The sequence below is a fragment of the Perognathus longimembris genome, chromosome 16 (genome assembly GCF_023159225.1).
Source record: "Perognathus longimembris pacificus isolate PPM17 chromosome 16, ASM2315922v1, whole genome shotgun sequence".
NCBI lineage: Eukaryota > Metazoa > Chordata > Mammalia > Rodentia > Heteromyidae > Perognathus > Perognathus longimembris.
Genome location: NC_063176.1, coordinates 3472555 through 3492545, shown reverse-complemented (window position 1 = coordinate 3492545; position 19991 = coordinate 3472555). Strand labels below are relative to the sequence as shown.

Below are 19991 nucleotides of genomic sequence, written 5' to 3'. Positions count from 1 at the left end.
AGTAGCTCAGGAAAACGCGGGAAGGTTCTAACCTACTCACAGGTGGAAAGATTCTAGCCTACTTAGAGGTGTCATCTGACAGATGGTGATTGGAAATATCAGTAGCATTTTATTGTGGTTTTTTATTTTTGTTTTTGTTTTTGTTGCCAGTGCTGGGGCGTGGACTCAGGGCCTGAGCACTGTCCCTGGCTTCTTTTTGCTCAAGGCTAGCACTCTGCCACTTGAGCCACAGCGCCACTTCTGGCTTTTATCTGTTATATGTGGTGCTGAGGAATCGAACCCAGAGCTTCATGTATACGAGGCGAGCACTTTACCACTAGGCCATATTCCCAGCCCCTTTATTGTGGTTTTTTATTAAGTTTATAAATTTGTCCCTGGCAGCATTCCCAATAATGCTTTCTCCGTGGATTTTCTGAATGTCCACCACAGAGTAAGATTTTCCAATCTTCATTTTTTTTTGTTTTAAAACTGTGTAATCCCCACTACTGCCATAGTTCTCCTCCCTAGAGTAATCCGTCCGTGTCCCTGGGGGAGGCGGCTGCCCCTCCCTTACTAAGAATCATAACTACAGAGCTATATGTTTATTTTTAGCTTTCACTTCTAAATGTATTCTTGGTCTTAGATGTAAATGAAAATTTTTATCACCCAGTATTATTCTTAACTGTTTTCTTAGAAATTAAAATGTACACATAAGTATACATATGTTATAAGAATTTATAAGGAATACAAGTATTATCAGTATCCTGTGGTATTTGCATACTGTTTTCCTGAAGCACAGACAGTTTGACAGTCACTCATAATATCACTAAGAATGAGGAAAATCATGATGAAACCTCCCCCCCATACTCTAATACAAGTACACCAATAAATAAACAACTGAATGGGGAAAGGTTGATAATATAGGATGTTTCAATTTTACTAAAAAGTTATGACAAATTAACATTATATCACGGAAGGTCAGGTTTCCTGAAAACATAAGTTGGTTATCTTAATATCTGCTAAAGAATATTTATTATCTAGAGTTTGTAAATCATATCTTAAGCTATGTTTTTAGAAAAGTTTCCTAGTTAAAAAAAAAAAGCATGTCAGTGTTGTGAGAAGTAGCATGGTAATTTTTCACCATGATAATCATGAGAAGAGAGTGTCAGCTAAGTGGCACATAAATCTAAGTGTTTTATTAAAGTCGTTCTATCTCACTAAGATAAATGTTAAGAAGGCAAGAACTAAGAAAATAGGCAAGGTCCAAGGTGTACACTCAGCACAACACGAACACAGAAGAACCTCAGGTCTCGGTGTCTTGGCTTATGGTTGAACAAAAGGTTCAGCCAGCCGCATGGACCAGATGCTGCGGCGGGGACCCGGGCGCCCTCCGGCTCCCTGGGCTCTTGAATCTATCAACAGTGTTCGGTGTGGTGCGGTTCTCCCGCTTCATCCAGTCCTGAACGTTCTAACACTTATCATATATTCCTGAAATGAGACTTGCCAGCTACCTGACTATCTATTAAGTGTCTGAAGTATGTGCTTTGGCCTGCAAGTCTTTCCGAAAGCTTTCTATCCTGTTGGTCAGGTGTTACTGTGCCCACCCTGTGTATTATTCTTGTTGCCACTGTCTCTGGAGATGAATGATGGCTTCTGACTTGTACACATCTTCTGATGCAGACCAGCCTTTTCCCATGACGTTTTTAATATTTTGTCCCTAGTTAAGGGGCGAGTGTAAGCAATGTGTTTATCTTTGGGGACAGGATGTTGAGAAGGAGCTGGAGATGCAGATCAGCATGAGACAGGAGATGGAGCTCGCTATGAAGATGCTGGAGAAAGACGTCTGCGAGAAGCAAGATGCTCTGGTGTCTCTGAGGCAGCAGGTTGACGACCTGCGGGCTCTCAAGCATGAACTCGCCTTCAAGCTACAGGTAGGGGAGCACGGTGAACAGACACGGGGTCACTCCGAAATCTTAGGGCTTCCCTCCCGCCCTTGGGTTTTTTGTTTTGTTTTGTGGGTTCGGTAGTGGGGCTTGAACTCTGGGCTTAGGCGCTGTCCCTGAGCTCTTCAGCTCAAAGCTAGCGCTCCACCACTTGAGCCACAGCGCCATTTCCAGTTTTCTGGTGGTTAATTGAAGATAAGAGTCTCATGGACTTTCTTGCCTGGGCTGGCTTTGAGCCTTGATCCTCAGATCTCAGCCTCCTGAGCAGCTTAGAATTACAGACATGAGCCACTGGCACCTGGTCCTCTTGTTTTATAAATAAGAGCCACATGTTATATTTAGGCAGATGCCAATAAACCATTTTTTAAGTCAGGTGCTGGTAACTCACATCTGTAACCCTAGCTACTCAGGAAGCTGAGATCTGAGGATCAAGGTTCAAAGCCAGCCTGGGCAAGAAAGTCCATGAGACTCTCATCTCCAATTAAGCACCCAAAAAAGCCAGAGGTAGAACTGTGGCTGAAGTAGAGTGCTAGCCTTGAGCAAAAAAGCTCAGGGACAGTGCACTTAAGCCCCAGGACACACAAACACACACACAACAACACACAACAACACACAACACACAAACAACAACAAAAAGAATCTATTGAGCTAGGCTCCTGTATTCACACCTGTCACCCTAGCTACTCAGGAGGCTGAGGTCTGAGGATCACTGTTTGAAGCCAGCCCAGGCAGGACAGTCTGTGAGACTCTTTTCTCCAATTAACCACCAAAACTGGAAATGGTGCTGTGGCTCAGAGTGGTAGAGTGCTAGCCTTGAGCAAAAATGCTCAGGTACAGTGCCCAGGACCTGAATTCAAGCCCCATGACCAACCGGAAAAAAAAAAAAAATCAAGACCATTTTTCACACCAAAAGATCGTTTATTCTATGACATTGTATCTACTCTCTAGCCTAAATAATAGCTGATATTATTGTAAGGATGTATGTGACAATATTAGTTTTTCTTTGTTGTTGTTTGGGTTTTGGTTTTTTTTTTTTTTTTTTGCCAGTCCTGGGGCTTGGACTCAGGGCTTGAGCACTGTTCCTGGCTTCTTTTTGCTCAAGGCTAGCACTCTACCACTTGAGCCACAGCGCCACTTGTGGCTTTTGTTTGTGTGGTACTGAGGACTCAGACCCAGGGCTTCATGAATGCTAGGCAAGCACTCTACCGCTAAGCCACATTTGATTTTTTTCTTTCCATTGTGAAATTTCCCACTTACCATTACATTAAAGCCATATATTCTATAAATATTTTCCATAGAGTTCAGACTTAGGAGTAAAACAGAAAAGTGAACTAAACAGTCGTTTGGAAGAGAAGACTAACCAGATGGCTGCTACCATTAAACAACTGGAACAAAGGTAAAAGTGCTATTTCTTAAATGAACATTGAGCTACAAAGTGAGAAGGTGCTCCATATTCTGCAAATAGAAAGCACAAAACTCTTCCAGCCTAAATTAGATGTGTTGGTAGAAAGAAAACAAGTTAAATTCCATCCCGTTCTAAGATGTTGCTAAAACATGATCAGCCTGTGTTAGCTTGACTGTTTGGAACATCAGAAAGGAGAGCTTAATCCGTTTCACTGTTGCGTTTGACAAGGAGGCTTGCAGGGCTGACAGAACCTTTTCACGTATGTGTGTGTAATTACGTTGTTTTAGTGACCATAACTGAAGCCTTTGCATACTTCAGTTCCCCATGATGTAGGGTCATTTTGGGGGGAGGTAAGAAAATATTAGTCATGTTAAGGCTTGGCACTATGACAAATATGATTTGGGTATCCGTAGGTTGTGCTTTTGAAATGTATTGAATTACTTCTCAGTGATTTTTTGACTTGGCACTTAGAGCCAAGAATTAAAGTAATGACTTGAGTATTAAGCTGATTTATTCTCTTGCTATTCTTGTGTTTCCCATTTTTCCATTTTCTCATCCCTCTTCCGCTTCATTATCATTTTTATTTTATTTAGTGAAAAAGATTTGGTGAAGCAGGCAAAAACCTTAAATAGTGCGGCAAATAAACTGATCCCCAAACAACATTAGTCATTTGGCAGTTGGCCACCTCACAAGTCTACGGTCACCAATTAAGTGGAAAAGGAATAGATCCAAAAATTATTATATTTAACCTGTGTTCACTGTCACCAAAAATTGACTTTGAATTTATTGGACTTTTAAAAAACCAATTGGATATTGGTTGGGTTTTTTTATTATTGTTTTCTCCCCAGCATTAGAAAATTTGGTATAAGTTCTGATTAAATACTAAAAAAAAAAAAAAAAAACTTTAGGAAATTATTTCTAAATTGACTGGCAAATAAAAACACCATTAATAAAAACACATAGGGAATCAAAGCTTTGTATATATATTAATGATGCCTTTATAACCCCGTCATTAATAATATGGGATTCTAGGTGTGTTGTTCATGTCGGCAGTCGCAAGCCTGTTCTGCATTGCAGAGAGTGTCACGGTCTAGAGGTGATTGCCGTGGAAGCCCCGACTCTTCTGAAGTAGCTCTGTGTTCTTAGGCTGGGACCCCTTTCCACTTCCGTTACGTAGGTTTAGTCTCCAAGCCAAGGATAAGTACGTGGTCTTTCGGTACCGTTCTAAGTAACCAAGATTGCTTAAAGGTTTGGGTTGGTTTTTGTTCTGTTGGGTTTTTTTGCCTTATGACTTTGGACAAGAAGAAAACTAGCATCCTTATATTTCTTTAAAGTACATAGAGATAAAGTTAGTACTTAGGTAACTTAGAATATCATAATGTGGAAGCTTGAGAAAACCCTCCTAATATTCATCATCTCTACCTCTGCCACTTTTCTGCAATTCCACTTCCTACTTAGTTCAGAGAGAATAATTTTAATTAAAAAAATACTCCTCTTGTAGTGAAAACAAATGCACTACACATTTTTCAAGATCTATTCTGCTTTTACTACTGGAGTAAAAAGGACAAAAGTTCAGACATGAGTAATGATTTCCTGCCTGTCATTCTTTACCAACAAATATTTACTTAAGACTTTCTGCTACTTTTTGTCTGGATGGGAATTTGTTAAAGGTTCTTGGAAACTAGTAATTGGTTATTAGAAAATCATTTCAGAGTAAGAAATAGGTAGAGAATAAATTCACATTCCATATTATTATTTAGATATCCACAGCAATATTAGTAGGGCCCCGCTTTCTAAGTGACCACCCATCTAACCCTTTCTAGGCTTTACATTGTAAATAATCCTATAAATACTTCAATTTTTTAAATGACTCTGTCACATGGGGAGACAGGTCTTGAACGGATGTTTTGAGCTTTTTTTCATTTTAGTATGATTTGCAGCAGCTCAGCTGCTAAGGTAGGGCTCCAACCCCTTCGCTTCCAGCCCTTGGAATATCTACCATCTCCTTGACAAAACCAGAATAAGAAAGTAAGCTAGGTTTTATGTGTGCTTCTGCATCTTTGCACTGACATAGTCAGAGGTGTGTCAGAACAAGCTTCATGGAAGAGCCCGTACATACTCTTGAACTTATTTTACTTCTTATAATTTTGCACCTGTATAAATAAAGCTCTTACTGCATTCTTCTCTTCATCAACCACTTGTGGTGATGAGTGGCCTTTTCTATGAGCATTTGGAAGGAATAATCATTAAAACTTTAAAGACAACACATAGCATGCTTCTAAGTTACATTATATAAACCCCTAAATGTTCAAACACATAATTAAATATAGGTGCAAAGTTAGCAAGATGTTGAAAAGAAAACATCCATCAGAATCTTCCAAGGATACAGTCAAGAGTTTTATGAGCCCCGTTCTTTGTCTGCTTGGTCACACCACTTGGGAGGAATGGACGGGACAAGACAGCCCTCCGACAAAGGCTTCTCCCTGTGTAATAACCTTAGGCCTGGGTACAAGTTGATGTTATGTACTGTGAGTTAATATATGTGATTGGGAAATAGTTACCCTTTGCAAGCTCCGATTATGTGTGAAAAACAGAAATATAAACTACCAAACCTATTAGGAAATAAAAACATACGATAAAAGTAGATTAAATCTAATTACTACATACTTGAGGTTGGCTCTGGATACGGATTTTCTAAAAAAAAAAAAAAGTGATGTTTTATTGTTTATCATCGAATGGCTGTAAACTGTAGTACTACAATAAAAAAAAAAGTGAAAAATCAGCTTTTCCTCTGCCTGGTTCACCTTCATCTTTTCTCTAGAATTTCTTTCTTTGCCATCTTTTTTCCTTCCCATCGTTTCCTCCCGTGTCCTACAAAGTTTGTTTTTTTCTTCCTACCTTCTTCTTGCCTGGGTTATTTTGTTTTGTGTTGTGAACGTGGTCTTCCTCCCACCGTGGCTTTTGTTTTTTATCACAAGTTCATGTGGCTCACATCCAGATTGCGCCAGGCCGAGCGAGGCCGACAGTCTGCTGAGTTGGACAACCGGCTCTTCAAACAGGACTTTGGAGACAAGATCAACAGTCTGCAGCTGGAAGTGGAGGAGCTCAGGAGGCAGCGGTGAACTGAGGGCCACTTGAGCGGACAGGGTGGTCATGGGTAATGCCAAAGCAAGACGAAGGGACTCGGCCTTTTCAGTGGCCTTCCCTGGGGCTGGAGTCTGAAAGCGTCCCCTTTAGCATCATTCCCAACATCAATAGTCTTTCTGATTAAAGAGTTAATAGTCAGCGTGGCGGTGGTTCATGCCTGTAATGACTCCTAGCTACTCAGGACACAGACATCCCGAGGATCTTGGATGAAAGCCAGCCTGAGAACAAAAGTTGCCAGACTCTACCTCCAAAAGTAACCAGTGCAAGGCAAGGCTGGAGTCATGGCTCAAGTAGTAAGAGCAAGAGTGCCAGCCGGGCTAGCAGGCCGAGCCTGTTCAAAGCCCTACGTTCAAACCCCAGTACTGCCAAAACTTTGTTTTTGAAGACTTAGGAATGAGATGCCATGCAAGGTAGCAAACACTTATCATCCCAGCATTTGGAGAGGCCAGCACAGGACAATCTTGAGTTCAGAGCTAGCCTAAGCTGCATCGTGAGACCTTGACTAAAAACATTTCTAAAAAAGAGGAAAGGGAATTGGATCCAAAAGTTCCAGATACACAGTTACCACAGAACTCTTCACATACTGTCATTTCCAATGTCTTTGCATTAGCCCTTCGAATAAGTGATACTTTCAGATGCAATTACAATGTAGAAACGTTAACTATACATCCCAGCTCTCACAATTAAGCTGCAACATCATCACTTAAAAGCCACTTTGACTCCAACCTGTAAATACTCTTCCACATTATCTCTCAAACCGTGACTCGTTTCTCTTCTGAAGCCAGTGCCTTCAAACATCTAGAATTATTCTGGATATAAAGCTGCTAAAAACTAGTGGCTGAGAGAACAAATGGAAATTATGAAATGGAACCCCATACTTTGCTACTGTATCTAGCTGAAAACTTGTGAAGATGGTCAGGTTTGGCAAATACTAGTTGTCACTCAGATGACTACAACTATTGAGAATGTTGAACCTCTGGCGCTGGCGGACCCTAGAATGGAGTTCAGGAAATTTTCAGCATTTTTGGTGGTGTTTCTCAGTATTACTGGTTTTATTGTATTTTAGCACTATACAATTTAGTGCTTCCTATGTTTCTGGTAACTTTTTATTCATTAAACATTTAAACTTAATTGCTGGACTTTAAGAAAAGGATTTAGATATTTTTAGAAAATAATGAACACAGAAATTAAACTTTGCATCCTTTCCCTTTCCCACCTCTCCCAGGAACCAGCTTGGGTTAGAACTAAAGCAGGAAAAGGAAAGACGGTTCCAAATCAACAAGAGCACCCCAGGAAAGGGATCGCAGAGGCCAGAACACAACGCGGTAAAGCTGATGATTCTCTTATTCATTTTCTTTATTTTAGAGAAATTTTTAGAGGCTGCCTTGATGGCCCATCCGAAAAAGAGAGACTTTCCCGCCAGGGAACCAAGCATTCACCAAACTTAATGGGGATTTAGCAAACCCCCATCACGACAATGAGCGACATACTTAACCTCAGTGCCGTACTGTGTAGTGGGCACCATTCCATGTCCTGGGGGTGAGTGACAAAGTGAACCCCGTCTCCTGAACCTCATGTCTTTGGGACCGCCATTTAATAGGTGAAAGAATCTCTGTGGTTTAAGGGCATTTCCCAGTTTCCTAAGTTGTAAGCGGCAAATGAGGGCCAGTTTCTAGCTTTGAGGTCATTGTTCCTCCCAGTCCTTCATCCTGCTCAGAACAGAGGGAAATGAGCCCTTCCCACGACGCAGTCTGCTCTCCTGAGCGCCTTCCCAGGGCGCCACCACGAGCACACAGAGGCGGGAGAGCCAGCCAGCGTGCGGGCAGAGGCCGTGCGGGCGTCCGGCTCACGAAGACGCCCCGGTGCCTGCCAGCATCGAGTGCCCGATGCACACATCAACCACCACTTAGGGTCCTGCTCGATTCTGACAATCAAAGCGTGTCCTACCTATGTGCTAGAGAATAAAACCCCAGTCCCGTCCCCACTTCCCTCCTCTCAGCCATGCACAGCCGCTCACTGCAGAGGAAAAGGCTTCTCAGAGTGGCGGCGTGGCCCTAGAACCCCCTTCGGGCCGAGCCCGGAGCCCCCGAGTTTGACCGGGCGAGAGGGTTTAGAGAGGCACACTGGAGGGAGTGTCCCTGTGGATGCGGACGCAGGCCGTGCCCCCGTCGTGCTGCTCCAGCCCTCTAACCTCTGCTCTCTCGTAGAGTGTGTGTGAGAACTGCACGGGAACCTTCTGCGATTCGGCAAACACTCGGCCCCCCCCTCCCAGCGGGGAGCCCGGGAGCGCGTGTGACGCGTGCAACCCCGGTCACACTCGGCTGACCGAACACTGCTCCGCCAGCCCATCCTAGGTCGGGAGGCCAAGACCCGGACCAGAACGTTCGCGCGGGGCCACCCCTGCCCTTGCTGGCTGCCGTCGGGGTCCTCGAAAGCCCCGTCCCTAGACTCGGATGGGGCTGACAGGAAATAAGCCCGTTCACTCGCAGGAAGACGAGGCACACAAAGCAGGTACAGGGAGGACAGGCAGGCAGGCAGGGGCGCTGCAGAGTTTGCTCCTCTTTCTTAATGACTATAAATAAAAGTTACTTGGTTGAGCCTTTCTTTTCTACATTAAGCCCAGTCTGAAGGGTTTCTATAGTCTCTTGTGACGAGTAAGTCCCAGAAGATAACAGAAAGGCGCCAGAGGCGTGGTCCAGCGGTGGAGCGCCTCCTTGTGTGTGCAAGGCCCCAGCACCGCGCACAGACAACCGCGAGCCTATCTCCCTCTGCATCTGCAGCTTTGAAAGGCAGGAAGATAGGAAGGGCAAGTCCAGAGACTGCTTCCTCTGTATTCCCGTCAGCTACCTCCTCAAGAAGCCCGCTCCCCACCACGCTGTGAGTGCACACTCGGGAAGAATGAACACAGATCCCGAATGTAATAAAAACCACCTTGTGACACCTTGTCATTTCAGGACCTGCATTTTGCGGCCTAGGCCTGCAGGTGTCATCATCTGAACACGTAGGAAGGAACGTTTGTTTTGCTGTTGAGTGACTACAAAATAATCCCCTTTTCTGAACCACAACAGAAAGCCGTCCCCCTTCCCAGTCCTCCGTTGTCTCCATTTCGTAAAAATATAAGGGCTTATCTTTGGCAAACAGTAAGGTATAGAGTTTAAACTTGCTGATGGCTAAGAACAGCTGAGTATTTACTAAGTTGTTCCTTTAATGAGGAATTTTTTTTCTTCAAACCAAAGATCGGAGCTGGTAGGTAAGTTACTAAGATCTAGCAGCGAACTCTGTGGGGAAAGAAGGGAATACATTCAGCAAAGGAAGGGAAAAAATGGCATGCTCTTTTGATTATGTTCTATGTGTCCAAATTATTTGATTCCAATTAAGAGCTGAGAAGATAGGCTTCTGTGACCGGTTTAGAATTCTGGGGTAGCAACATCCTAGAACCATGTTATTTGATAAATTGTCTCCTAAAAAGCCTGGGAAAGAGTTGTTATTCCACAAGTGTGGCCTATTAGTTGGTAAAGATAAAGTTAAAGTTTTAAAGGTACTTGGGGAAAATAAAATTAATTCTAGGCAGTTTGTTGACTCTTCCTTTAAGTATGTGCTTTTTGTGAGTTTCAATAACTTTTGGCTCCTACATGAACAAGCATTGTTTGGTGCTACACATAATGGAACTGGAAGGTGGCAAGATGGGGATTTTCCCAAATTGGCAAAGTTATCAGTTTAAGTGAAAAGAAGCAACTCTAACACGCTACACAACTACAATAAATGAAAGCTTAAACTGCAATGTCAAATATTTCAGACAAGACAAGATGTCAATACCACTACTCTAGGGGAAGGTGTTCTTAACAAATGGTGATAGAAAAATGGGATATATCCACATGAAAAAAATAAAACTGAAGGAACTGGAGGTATGGCTAACTTGGGAGACAAATGCCAAGCAAGAGTTTAAAGCCCTGAGTTCAAGCTCCAGTGTCAGGGGAACAAAATCTTATAAATTGGCATGTTGAATCATACAACTACTTAAGCACAGTTTAAAGAAAATAGCTAGGTGCTGGTGGCTCGTGCCTCTAATCCTAATTACCACAGAAGGCTGAGATCTGAGGATGGATCATTGTTTGAGACCAGCCCAGGCAAACTGCATGAAACTCTTGCAGTTAACTACCAAAATGCCAGAAGTGGAGCTATGGCTAGCCTTGCGAGGGGAGGGAAAAAGGAACTAAAGCCCAACACAAGAAATAGAAACTGTAAAATAGATCAAAAACCTAAAGGGAAGTGCTAGAACGCTGCAACTCTTAAAATGAGAAAAGGAGCTGGCAGAGTAGCTCAGGTGATAAAATGCCTGCCCGCAAACGAGGCCCTGAAATCCAACTCAGTACCGAACCAGGAGAGTTTCAAAGCTTCAAGACACTGGATTTGGTAATGATTTCTTGGACATGTCACAGAAAAATAGATATAGGCAAGAAAAGAAAATTTTCAGCAAAGAGCCGGGCTCTTTAGCTCACACCTGTAATCCCAAACTACTCTCAGGAAGCTGAGATCTCGGGATCACGGTTCAGAGCCAGCCTAGGCAGGAAAGTCAGTGAGTCTCATCTCCAATTAACAACCAGAAAACTCAAAAGTGGTAGAGCTCTATCCTTGAGTGAAAGATCTCAGGGACAACGCCCAAGCCCTGAGTTCAAGCACCACAATAGACAAAAAAAATTAAAAACGTGTGCAATATTAAGCCAAACATGGCAGTACTTGGTAAGAAGCATGAAGACAGAGCTTAACACCAGCCTGGCAATCTCAAACCTAAGAAAAATTCAAAAACAAAACGTGTTCATCAAAGACATGATCAACAGTGAAAAGGCGACCCAAGAATTTCCAAGTTTTACAGCTGTTAAAGGACATATACTTTAGGGCTGGGGATATAGCCTAGTGGCAAGAGTGCCTGCCTCGGATACACGAGGCCCTAGGTTCGATTCCCCAGCACCACATATACAGAAAACGGCCAGAAGCGGCACTGTGGCTCAGGTGGCAGAGTGCTAGCCTTGAGCGGGAAGAAGCCAGGGACAGTGCTCAGGCCCTGAGTCCAAGGCCCAGGACTGGCCAAAAAAAAAAAAAAAAGGACATATACTTTAAAAACCCAACCAGGGGCTGGGAGTGTGGCTCAGCGGTAGAGCACTCTGCCCAACATGCATGAAGCCCTCAGTGATTCCTCAGCACCACATGAACAGAAGTGGTGCTCAAGAGGTAGAGTGCTAGCCTTGAGCAAAAAGAAGCCAGGGACAGTGCTCAGGCCCTGAGTTCAAGCCCCAGGACTGGCAAAAGAAATAGCCAGACACTGATGGTTCACATCTGTAATTCTAGCTTCAGGAGGCTCTGCGGCTGCCTTGGGCAGGAAAAGTCCATAATTCTTATCTCCAATTAACCCCCTAAAAGTCAGAAATGCAGCTGTAGCTCAAATAGCAGAGCAATAGCTCTACTTAAAACACGTGAGAAAAAAAATCAAAAGAATTAAACAGCTCACCAAGGGCTCAATATCAATTGCTAGTGAAAGCAAATTAAAAGCACCAGATAGCATTGCATACAACAGTTGCAGACATCAAATGGTACGGACGCTGGGAATGTGAAACAGGACAACTTCTTTTGGTAAAAATTTTAAACGTAAGCTCACGACTCAGGATGTTTTACTCCCGAGTACAAAAGAAATTGAAATGTTACGTGCACAAGATATCCATAGCAACTTTATTCACAACAAAAACTAGAAACAGCCCGCTGCCCAGCGACTGTTCACCTGGAAGGAAAAAGAAACTCTGCCATCCCCATACAGTGAATTTAATCAAGGACTGAAGAGAACAAAGCAGGACTCAGATCAATCTCAACACGTGCCGAATGAAAGAAACTTACACAATATACAGCCTATGATTCCATTCAATTCCAGAACAGGCAAAACTAATTAGAGGTCCACAGAATGCTAACCGTTGTCTGCAAGGGGAGAGGAGAGGTGCAGGACATTTGACTAGACAAAGTAGCTTTCGGATGCAGCAGAGCCGTGCCAGGCTTCCTTCCTTGAGGGGTTAGATTACAGGGCTGTGCCATCAACTCATCCAAAGATACACTCACATTTGTGTGTCTTACTCTAAGTTTCCCTTTGAGAAAAAAAAAAAAAACTCTAGTCATGACATGTGTGCTAAAAGCTCCAGAGCCAAGAATATATGCCTACAACGTTCACATAGAAGATAATAGCATAACATGTGGACAGATAGGTGAGATAATACGGCCAGTATTTATAGAATCTAAGTGATGAACAAAGGCTTATTGATCATTCAAATTTTACATGTAGTTTATTTTTTTTTTAGAAATGCCTCGGGAGAATACCTATTTTAGTACACAATTGCAATGTGAGATTTGGATCCTGAGTTAAAGAAAAAAATTTTAAACTTGAGATTTCAGACAATTGGTTACAAGAAATATATTTTTAGGAAACAACTTTTTAAAGTATTTAAGAATGAAATAACGCTATGTAAAATTTGCTTTAAGATAAATGAAAAGAAAAACACAGGCAGCTGTGATGGCATGCACCCACCCGTCCAGCCCCTCGGGAGGCTGATGAGAATCCATTCAGCCCTGGAGTGAGGAGACCGCGAGAAAGTCAACTTCAACCTGGGCTCTTCTTTTGCTTTCCTCATTTTGAGGCAGGGTCTTAACGGACCAGACTGGCCTTGAATTTGTGACCCTCCTACCGTAGCCTCCCCAGTACTGGGATTACAGGTATGTTTCGCTATACACAAGACATTCTGTCTCTTAAAAACAAAAAGTGGAAAGACAAGGATTAAAGATGAAGCAAAGCTTGTCACACACTGCTAACTGATTAAATGGGAGGCTGACTTTGCTATTCTGTTGTGTTTGCACAAGTTTCTTTAGAAAAAGAAAAATGGTAGAGGATTATTAAGACAATCCACAGAAAAAGTTCACACGCTCTTACCTGAAGTAATACTGTCTCGTAAGATAACTAACTTTGGGGGATAATCTTTTTTAACTTGTCATACTGGCAGGGAATAGACTGCTAATGCACTGTTGGTGAGACTATGGGAAACGGACACTTGCACTACTGGTGCAAACTATGAAATAACTTTAGATATAAATTTTAGATATAAATACAAGTGCACATAATGTCACCATTTATCCCACAGAAAGGTTCATGCATACACAACATGTCAAGTTTATACAAGGTAACTCAGAGCAAGAATGGAAGCAATTTACATGTTCACCAGTAAGGGACAGTTTGTATCTCATACATCCACACTATACAATCATGAAAAGAGAATGAGTATTTTATAATTGATACAAAATAATCTTTAGGTTAAGGGGAAAAAATAGCATGGAATTGGAAATTCTAGTATTTGCTTACAAATACAGTAAAAATCACTACAGTACACTACAGTACAGAAACTGATGTTGGGACTGCCTGTGAACTGAGTGGCTACCGTTTAGAATGGGAAGGAAGATATCCACTTAATACACATAAACCTCCTTGTTCCTTCAAGAAACAAAAGATAAAACAATTTTAAAGCTGGCCACTGTTCTTTATTGTCATATGATCAAGGCCTAACAGGCTAAATCCTCCTATATCCCCTTCCTAAAATTTAATAAATACCCAACTAAAAAACCAGCACACTTCAACAAAGATGGTAATACTAACCGCAATTAAGGATATGAAAAGGAACTAGAAATTGAAACAGGTAACACAACACCCCTGTGTAGACGGCTAAAACCAAAGCCCTGGTGCCATGGGGTGGGGAGGCCGGGAGGCTGGGGCTCTCGCCCCCTCACGGCTGGTGGGAATGTAAAATAGCAGAGCTACTTGGAAGACAGCCGTTTCCTACAAAACTGAATGCTCTCCTTTTCTCCACAGCCCAGCAGCCACACTCCTTGGTATTGGCCCAAAGACACTGAAGACGCGTCCACACAAAAGCCTTCATCTCAGTGTTCATGGCGGCCTTTCCCCTCCTAGACATTTCAGAGCTTCTTCTCTAGCTAATCCGCTAGGCTCAGAGGAGAAGGGAAGATACAGTTCTCCTATAGTACAGCCGTTATTTTATCAAAGCCCCCCAACACATGGACCTGCCTTTGGTCTGACCGGTTTGAAGTGCTTTCACAAAACTTCTTGGAACAGTAGAACATCTTAAATTTTAAAATAAATATTATGCAGAACAAAAAAAAAAGTCTCCAAATAAAATTTACTAAGGAAAGTTTGTTTAGGGCAGAAGAGGATCCTATAGGACATGCCGGCCAGCAAGCAAGATCACTGCACCTGTCACCTGTGGGGATGTCAGTTTCTTCGGCCTCAAGGCTCAAGAAGGACTGAGAGGCTTCCCAGCCCACCAGCCCAGCCCCCTCCCCGCACGGCCTAACCCGCTGGCTCCGCTTCATTTTCTGGTAGCAGGGAATACATGGATCACAACCTTCAGGAATTCTGTCCTTGGTATTTCTGGTCTTATCAGAATCGTTTTCCCTTGCAGTTCCTCTGCTCGACCAAAGCAGAATACGGGTACTCTGACCACATACCCCAACCCACTACTCTTTTTGAAAGATTTATAGCAAAGACTGTAAAGATATACGGCCTTATGGCCTCCAAATTCAAGAAGGAAATTCCTGATCATTGCAGCCCTCAAGAGCAAATCATGTATGACAGGTTTAACAAATTTTGGTATGTAGAAATGTGTCTTTGGATAAAAATAAATATTACCTTAATCACTTACTCACTAACCTAGATTTTAACAACAACAAAAAGTAGAATATATATGATTTTGTACCAAGAACTCCACCTGTACTGAAGCAAGAAGACTTAGCCCTTCAAGCTTCCCCATAACAAAACGTTTTAGTGCTTTGGCTCTTTCTCTTCCCAGAGATATGCAATGACACTCTAACTGAAAGTCAAGTACTTAGGAATGAATTCTCCCCAACCCTGGTTCCAGAACAAGCTACAGATCCTTCCACAGCAAATAACATACCAACTGTGAAAGGAAGAAAAATGATCCCAACCACAACTAATCGTCCAACTCTGAACCTCAGTTCTCATAACTCAGTACATTCAACCATATATGAAACATTTTCATCTACGTAGTACAAGTGTTAAGCTGGCTAAGTCATGTTCTAGTTCAATTTTTTAAAAATAAAACAAATTTATCCATTTCTTCTTATATTAATATACCAGGACTAGATGTAATAAAAATATATTCAGTTGAGTCACATTCCAATAATAAATACTCTTTTGTAATCTTCAGCCTGAAACAAGCCTTCATTTATTTACTACTTACAGTACAGTGATTTCATATTTTAGCTGGTAACCAAAGATGGTTTTATATTGAGAGAAGACATCATCTCTCTTCCAGGTATCACGTCTCCAGAATCTCAGAAAATTCAATTTTAAAAACTAGAATTGCATCTCCTGGTGGCAGCTGTCACCCTGAGAACAGGAACAAGGCAAGGAACGTATACAGGACTTCCATTCTCCTACACAGGTGCACATGAAGTTAAGTTTATTAATAACTACATTTTGAAGCCAGCCATTATCTCCAATATTTAAATAACAAGCTGTTTAATATTAAAGCAGAAGGCACTGCCACGGTGTGACAGAAACACAGCTTTGTCCATAAACCCTTCACACAATTATACAGTAAATACTACTTTTTAAGCAAGGCACCCCTACTTGTTCTAAAATATGGGATGTGCTACCCACTGAAAAAGCAAATGAGGAAATTCAATTTTCTTTTTCTTTTCTAGAGCTGGTTTAAATTCAAGTGAAGCCATTTTGTCTTTAGCAGGCTGGACTGCCTTGATATATCGCTTTACACAATTCCTAGACTAATAAACACCCTTACAGTTCCCCCAAACCAAAAGGAGGTCACTCAGACAGCTTCTGAGACTAGACTTCTCCCACAATTGACAGGCACCCATGTTAAATGCCTCCAGCATAAGGCTTAAAAAGACAAAACTATAAAAACAGAAGACTGCCAAGTTGTTATTAGCACTCACTAACCTGGTTTGCTTTTTTTTTCATTTTTTTGTTTGGTAACATTCCTACTCCTATTTCTGCAATCAAATACAGCTAAAACTAAAACTATTTTGCCAGACCATACTTGTTTAAAGATCTGAAATCTTCTCTTGTGTTGGTGTTTGGCTATAATAAATCATTATTTTACATGAGAAGTTTTATACCAGAGCTCTCAATTCATAGGCAAAAAACAAAGCCTTGAACAATTACTTTTGAAATGGGAGGAAAAAGACTTTCAAGTATAGTGCTCATATATAATCTTTACAACTGGTAGCAAATCCTCTAAGGAAAAAAAAAAACCTGTTTATGTAAAATAGAGACCATATTTTCTTAACCAGATCCTGGACAGTTTCAACCGAAGTTTAAATTTGCAGTCTATTTCATAATTCCAAACTATCTTTTTAAACAATGCATCATGAATTTTTCTTATAAGCAATAAATCCAAAATCTCCAAATCCTTTCTCTAGTAGTTGCTGCCAATAAACTGGAACTTAATATCCCATGTCCAAGGATGACGTGCAAATGACATGCTTCTCGCTTCACCCTGGAAATAAGACAAAATAGAAACCGGTCCATTTACCACTTAGAACTACAATTTTTTTTTTAAAAGTTTGTTAATTCTAAATTACCAGAGGAATCAGTTAAAGTACAGAAAGTTAGAGATCGGTATATGTAGGGTGGTATGAAGACGTTCAGAATTGAGCACAGAATATATTTTACATATGGACTTGAAGCAATATAAATATTTAACATGGAACTGCAGGAACTGATATCCAAAAGTGGTCTACAATATCTATAGGAATAAAATAGCCAATGTGCATTTAAAAGAAAAAATGATTGCAGGGCTGGGAATATGGCCTAGTGGCAAGAGTGCTTGCCTCGCATGCATGAAGCACTGGGTTCGATTCCTCAGCACCACATACACAGAAAAGGCCAGAAGTGGCGCTGTGGCTCAAGTGACTGAGTACTAGCCTTGAGCAGAAAGAAGCCAGGGACAGGAGCTGGGAATGTGTCCTAGGAGCAAGAGAGCTCGCCTTGCATACATGAAGCCCTGGGTTTGATTCCCCAGCACCACATATATAGAAAAAGCCCGAAGCGGCACTTTGGCTCAAGTGCTAGACTTGAACAAAAAGAAGCCAGGGACAGTGCTCAGGCTCTGAGTTCAAGCCTCAGGACAAAACAAAACAAAACAAAACGATTGCAGCTAAGTGTTTCAAGAAAAAAAAATGCATCACTGCACATAAACAAATAATACAATATATTAAAATACTTTATGAGAAACCAACTATACAAGGCAGATTTTCCAAATATGCCTCAGTAAAGACTATAAAATGATGTACTTCTTAAGGAAAAAAATCATTTTCGTAACACTTGATTGGTGGTCATGGGGCTTGAACTCAGGGCCTGGACACTATCTCTGAGATCTTTTGCTCAAGGCTAGTGTTCTTCCACTTTGAGCCACAGCTCCACTTCCAGTTTCCTGGCAGTTAACTGTAGGTAAGAGTCTCACAGACTTTCCTGCTCTGGCTGGCTTCAAATCGTGATTCTCAGATCTCAGCCTCCTGAGAAGCAAGGATTACAGGCGTGAGCCACCGGCTCTCAGCTTCATATAACACTTCTTAACACAAGGGCCAGAGAAAGCATAACTCAAGGTAGGAAATACAAGATGCTGAGTTCAATTCCCAGTTACTGCCAATTTACCTTATCATCTGAAGTGCGTGGAAGTCTTATTTCCCTTTTGGACATGAATTTAGGAACAGCTCAATATATCTGTGCTCTGAAAAGAATAGGAAAAAAAATGGGTTAGTTCTGAAAAGTTGAATGCAGAAAAAAATACTGACCCTACTTTTTTTATTAGTTCATCCAGCAATTCAAATCCTTTGGCCTTTCTCTATTTAAAAGCAAGGCTGAGCCAGTGCTGGTGTCTCACACCTGTAGCCCCAGCGGTTCAGGAGGATGAGATCTGAGAATCACAGTTCAAAGCCAGCCCAGGAAGGAGGGTCTACGACACTCCTTATCTCCAATAAACCTCAAGAAAAAAGCCCAAGTGCAGCTGTGGCTCAAGTAGTAGAGCAAAAAAGAGCCTTGAGCAAAGAAAGCTCAGGGACAGTGCCCAAGCAAGCCCTGAGTTTAAGCCCCAAAACTGGCCTTAAGAAAAGAAAACAAACCAAGACAGTGCAACTGCACACAACTACAGCTCCAGTTAACCATATGCTGGGATGCGATCACTGCTTGAGCCCCTTCTAGCCTCGTAGACATGGGGAAACTTCCACCACCTCAGAAATCAGTAGCCAGGTGCTGGTGGCTCCTATCTAGAATCTTACTCAGCAAACTGAGATCTGAGAGTTTGGGCAGACAAATCCTCTAGACGTGTATCTCCAATAAACCAGCAAGAAGCCCCAACTGGAGGTGTGGCTCACGTGGTAGAGTGCCAGGCATGAGTGAAAAGGTAGGGCTAGAGTTCAAAGCCCTGAGTTCAAACCCCAGTAACTAGCAAAAAGTAAATGCAACATAGTAAACACTTGAAAGTTCTAAAAAGCAGGTAAACCAAAAGACTCACCTCCAGATAGAAGCATGCAAGATAATAACCTAGTAGTACTGAATCAGTACAATTCTCCCCAAGGGAAAAGTTTAGACGGATCTGCAACCAGAGGAATGCCTCTGTAGGGCGGGGCGGGCGGCCCGGGCGGTACTGTACTTACGGACATGGGAGCGGTCCTTGAGCATAGCCGCGACAGCGTCCTCGTGGCTATCAAAGTGCACATCTGCCTCTCCTGTGGCCTTCCCACTGGAGCTGTACTCCATGGTGATCCTCACAGGCTTCAGCGGAGCGAAGAACTAAACGACGCACACAAGCACAAGACCACATGAACCCAGGCCACGGCAGGCACCAGTGGCTCGAGCCAGGGTCCTAGCTACTCAGGAGTCAGATCTGATGGATGGTCCAGGTGGAAGCCAGCCCAGGCAGGAAAGGCCCGAAGACTCTTAGCTCCAGAGGCAACACTGTGGCTTAAAGTGGTAGAACATGAGCCTTGAGCCAAAGGGCTCAGGGACAGACAGCCCAGGCCCACACTCAAGCCCCGGGACAAGCAACAACAACAAATAAAAGCCACCTTTGAACGACAGTCTGTGCTGCCAGTGCTGGATTTCAACACCCTAGTTCAAGCAGTCCTCTACAGGTGCATTCACTTGTCAACTACAGAAATGACACGAAGTCCCGGGCTGGGAATGCGGCTTAGCATGCAAGAAGCCCTGGGTTTGATTCCTCAGCACCACATGAACAGGAAAAAAAAAAAAAAAAAAAAAAGCCAGAAGTGGCGCTGTGGCTCAAGTGGCAGAGTGCTAGCCTTGAGCAAAAGGAAGCCAGGGACAGTGCTCAGGCCCTGAGTTCAAGCCCCATGACTGGCAAAGAAATGAAAAAAGTCTCTCCAAGGAGGTGGATGTTATCTTACTGCCCAAAGACTAATGAATAATGCATTTT

The 19991-nt window shown here is 42.4% G+C and overlaps 2 protein-coding genes across 9 annotated transcripts in view; one reads left to right on the top strand and one right to left on the bottom strand.

Annotated features, from left to right (window-relative positions):
• Window positions 1-15235, top strand: part of Rufy3 (RUN and FYVE domain containing 3) — a 62645-nt gene extending 47410 nt beyond the window's left edge. For 2 of the 6 annotated variants that reach the window (XM_048364709.1, XM_048364707.1), the window contains exons 11-15: window positions 1743-1910; window positions 3221-3318; window positions 6326-6445; window positions 7700-7799; window positions 8682-10044. In XM_048364709.1, the coding sequence (XP_048220666.1) occupies window positions 1743-1910; window positions 3221-3318; window positions 6326-6445; window positions 7700-7799; window positions 8682-8828 (633 nt within the window). In that variant the 3' untranslated portion in view covers window positions 8829-10044. Of the gene's footprint in view, window positions 1-1742; window positions 1911-3220; window positions 3319-3920; window positions 6282-6305; window positions 6446-7699; window positions 7800-8681; window positions 10045-12993; window positions 13225-14368 lie in introns of those variants that run through there. The other 4 variants (XR_007213593.1, XM_048364708.1, XM_048364711.1 and 1 more) reach the window with 4 other exon arrangements.
• Grsf1 (G-rich RNA sequence binding factor 1) overlaps window positions 1-19991 on the bottom strand; it is a 41429-nt gene that overhangs the window by 9365 nt on the left and 12073 nt on the right. For 2 of the 3 annotated variants that reach the window (XM_048364714.1, XM_048364716.1), the window contains exons 8-10: window positions 19213-19348; window positions 18212-18287; window positions 15741-17054 (exon numbers count right to left, since the gene is read on the bottom strand). In XM_048364714.1, coding sequence (XP_048220671.1) covers window positions 18238-18287; window positions 19213-19348 — 186 coding nt within the window. In that variant the 3' untranslated portion in view covers window positions 15741-17054; window positions 18212-18237. Of the gene's footprint in view, window positions 1-15740; window positions 17055-18211; window positions 18288-19212; window positions 19349-19991 lie in introns of those variants that run through there. The other variant, XM_048364715.1, reaches the window with a different exon arrangement.